General features: G+C 31.4%; 1 protein-coding gene across 1 annotated transcript; it reads left to right on the top strand.

Annotated features, from left to right (window-relative positions):
• The first annotated feature begins 6 nt into the window (after positions 1 to 6).
• On the top strand, positions 7 to 3,052 carry LOC113364246 (meiosis-specific nuclear structural protein 1-like). The gene is made up of 6 exons (XM_026606735.1): positions 7 to 139; positions 1,458 to 1,622; positions 2,193 to 2,271; positions 2,371 to 2,574; positions 2,637 to 2,821; positions 2,908 to 3,052. The coding sequence occupies exons 1-6, from the start codon at positions 96 to 98 to the stop codon at positions 3,050 to 3,052; spliced, it is 822 nt and encodes a 273-aa protein (XP_026462520.1). The 5' UTR covers positions 7 to 95.
• Positions 3,053 to 3,598: the final 546 nt, after the last annotated feature.

The raw sequence follows: 3,598 nt of genomic DNA, 5'->3' as shown, positions 1-3,598 counted from the left end.
AAGAAACAAGATTACAAACGTGAACTGCAAGAGCAGATCATAACATCCCATCAAATGAAACTTTGTATGTACGAAGAGTATTGAGAGAGAAAAAGATGATCGATGATGTTGTCCAGAGATTACATGACGAGGACATGAGGTAAGAATAGATAAGATAGAATAAGTAATAAATAAATAAAGTAGGAATAGATTTACTCTTACATGGGGTAAAAATAGATAAGATAGAATAAGTAATAAACTAGTGGGTTGGGTAGCATCGTGCCTTAAGGCAAATTGCTGGAACTTCCCGTACCGTAACGAAATGTTCGAGGATTACTGAATGTTTTCAAATAGATTATTATAAATATTGTAACATTGTCTAATATTTATAAATATTATATAAACTGAATTGCAGAGTTGAAATTATTTGTAAGTATATTACTATAGTCAGAATTAAAAATAAATATTTTCGATATACAAAAAACTAAAAAAAAAAATGGTACAATTTTTTTTTTCCAAGATCGATTATTTTGTTAATAGTGCAGTAAACGGAGCGTTTTAGGTCTGAATTTTTTTACTGTGCTCCGAATTTCATGAAATTTTGGAATTAGGTTCATCTTACCCTCAAATTCAAAATTGAAAACAATTCGGGTTGCGCCATCACCCCCCGGGGGATGACCCCCCTTCTCAATTGTGTAATTACATTTTTTCAAAATAACGTCGGAATCGATAGAAGAGCTAATATAATAAAAATGTCTTCTATAGTTTTTCAAAAAACTAATACTTTTCAAGTTACTGGCCACTAAAGATTCATATATTTTTGCGTTTTTCTTCGTCTTTTTGCAAATATCTCCTAAATTATACATTTTAACGAAATTCATGTAATGAACAGAATAATGTCAATAAAATCTTAATAAATCGGTATTACATAAAGTGTTCTAGGAAAAATATTAAGCAAGATTTGAAAGAGCAAAGTCGTTTTTTATTTCGTTCAAGATTTAATTGTTGTATTTAAAACCATCTAGTGTCGAGGTTTTACATTTTATGAATTTCGGTAAAATTGGGTTTTATAGTGCTCAACATAAGCTTAAAAATGAGTGCTGTTACAAGTTTTTTGCGTGTAAAATGAGTGACACTAGTCGAGAAATGTAAAAATTTTCAATTCCGATTTTCGGCCCATTACAATAACTTACCCTACGGGAAGTTAATAAATAAAATAAGAATAGATGTACTTTTACATGAGGTAACAATAGATAAGATAGAGTAAGTAATAAATAAATAAAATAAGAATAGATCCATTCTTACATGAGGTAGAGATAAGATAGAGTAAGTAATAAATAAATAAAATAAGAATAGATCTACTCTTACATGAGGTAATAATAGATCAGATAGAATACATTTATCCTTACATGAGGTAAGAATAGATTAAAGACTCTAGAGACAACGTTTTGTCTATTATCATTGTTGTTATTTTTTAGAGAGTTGGAATTGAAAATGGAGAAAAAGAATCGAACAAGACGCGAAATGGAGGAGTTTAAATGTGCTCAAGAGTTGTGGAGAAAACGAGAAAGGGAATACTTGGAGGAGGAGCAAAGAAAGGTTGCTCGAGAAGCTGCCAGGACTCAAGATAATGAGAAAGAAAGGTAATAGGATAACATTCATCGCAAGTATTTTTACCCTTTAGTAACAAAAATTAATTTAAGTTTTTCGTCGTATTGATATTAAGCAATATGTGAATTTACGACATTTTTTACGTTTCTTCAAATAACTTTTAATTCTCTTCCCGGACATTATAATTTGTTTGCATTAGTAGAAACTAGATAAAATTGACTAAAATTTTCTATAAACTGTTATATACACTTGGATATAGAAATTTTGAATAATTCGTAGTTGAAAAGCGGACTTTAGTATTTGGATAATTTGCTCTGTATGAATTTGGAACATTTTTTTAATTTCTTCAAATAACTCTGAATATTCATTTCGGACATTATACTCGTAATTTGTTTGCATTAGTAAAAACTAGATAAAATTAACTAAAAGTTTGCAATTTTTATTTTATACACTTGGATATCAAAAATTTTAATAAAATGAGTTGTAATAGCACCCTTACATTTTGACAGTGTTATATATAACTCTCTTGTTGTCGATTTTTCAATCAATTGTTCCTAATTAATCAATTGCCACTAATTATTTATTTGTTATTAATTTAACAGGAAAGCACGTTGGAAAGAAAAAGAAGCAGCCAAGGAGCGTGTACAAGCTTACATCATGAACAACATGAAACAAGAACAAGTAAGCACTAAAAACCTTTTTATACAACAAAAAAAATATCCTCAAAGAATAAAAATTAATCCTGTCTTACATTATTTATTTTTATATATATTTTTATAGAAACGTAAAGAGGAACTGCAAAACATGCTGGAAGAATTAGCAGCTGAAGAGATGAAACAAAATAACGACGACGAAGAAAAAAGAGAAATCGAGATGGAATTAAGAAAACGACTCAAGATGAGACAGGATCTCGATGAGCAGAGATATTATAAAATGTTGAACTTGAAGAGACAAGAGGAAGAGGATGCATCATACAGGAGACAGGTAAAAGTTTTTATTTATCAGTATACAATTTCTTTTACATTTGTCCTTTATCTTTCTTTTAGGAGTTGGAGCGTTTGGCAGAAATGGCCAAACTGGATCAACTGTCTGATGCCAAGCGAAGGATGAAAAGATTGGAGCATGGACGAGCTGTCGAAGCAATGATAGAAGACAGAAGGAGGAGACGAGCTGAAGAAATGGCTCAGCTGGTGGAGAGCCATAAGCAGGAACAGGACCGTGAAAAGATCAAGTCAGTTGAAGATCTAAATTATATTCTTATACACACATTTTGTGATGTTATGATGATTCAATATTAATTGTTTTGGTTTTTCCCAGGCAAAGGATGATAGAAGAAGAACGTATCAAACTTCTCAAAGAGCACGCACAAAATTTAGCAGGTTATTTGCCACCTGGTCTTTTAAAACCGGAAGACAAAGAGATTTTAGGAGAGTTATTAGTGTGTTCAACAAACAAGAACTGATATTTTGAAATTTGTACTATTTGTAAATAAATTGTTTGTTGATTATACACGATTTATTGTTAAGTACCTGCAGAAATTTGTTTTCAGCATGAAACAGCACTTCCGACAATCGACAACAATGCAAATATTATTCTAGGCAATTTATAACATTTCCAGACCATCTGTAACCCTTCCTACAACATTCTCAGACCATCTACAATACCTCCAGGCAACTTGCAACAATTTCAGACAATTCACAACATTTCCAGAACACCTGCAACACTTTCAGACAATTTTCAATCCTTCCAGACAATTTTCATCACTTTTAAAATATCTACAACACTTCCAGACATTTTACAATCCTTTCAGACATCTACAACATTTCCAGATCATCTAAAAAAACTCTCAGACCGATTGCAAAACTTTCGGACAATCTACAACCCTTTCAGACCAACTACAACACTTTCAGGCAACTTGTAATTCATCCAGACAATTTGCAACTCTTCCAGACAATCTACAACCCTTCCAGACAATCTACAACACTTCCAGAAAATCTACAACCCTTCT

Source organism: Ctenocephalides felis, unplaced genomic scaffold (genome assembly GCF_003426905.1).
Source record: "Ctenocephalides felis isolate EL2017-DRISC unplaced genomic scaffold, ASM342690v1 CF-g0.4_SCAFFOLD_00845, whole genome shotgun sequence".
Lineage (NCBI taxonomy): Eukaryota > Metazoa > Arthropoda > Insecta > Siphonaptera > Pulicidae > Ctenocephalides > Ctenocephalides felis.
Note: the sequence above shows the minus strand (reverse complement) of the source record. Positions and strands in the feature narration are given on the sequence as shown.

Coding starts and splice junctions, on each gene's coding strand:
- LOC113364246 (XM_026606735.1), top strand. CDS start 96: ATGATCGATGATGTTGTCCAGAGATTACATGACGAGGACATGAG. Junction 140..1,457: donor TTACATGACGAGGACATGAG/GTAAGAATAGAT, acceptor GTTATTTTTTAG/AGAGTTGGAATTGAAAATGG. Junction 2,575..2,636: donor ATGCATCATACAGGAGACAG/GTAAAAGTTTTT, acceptor TCTTTCTTTTAG/GAGTTGGAGCGTTTGGCAGA.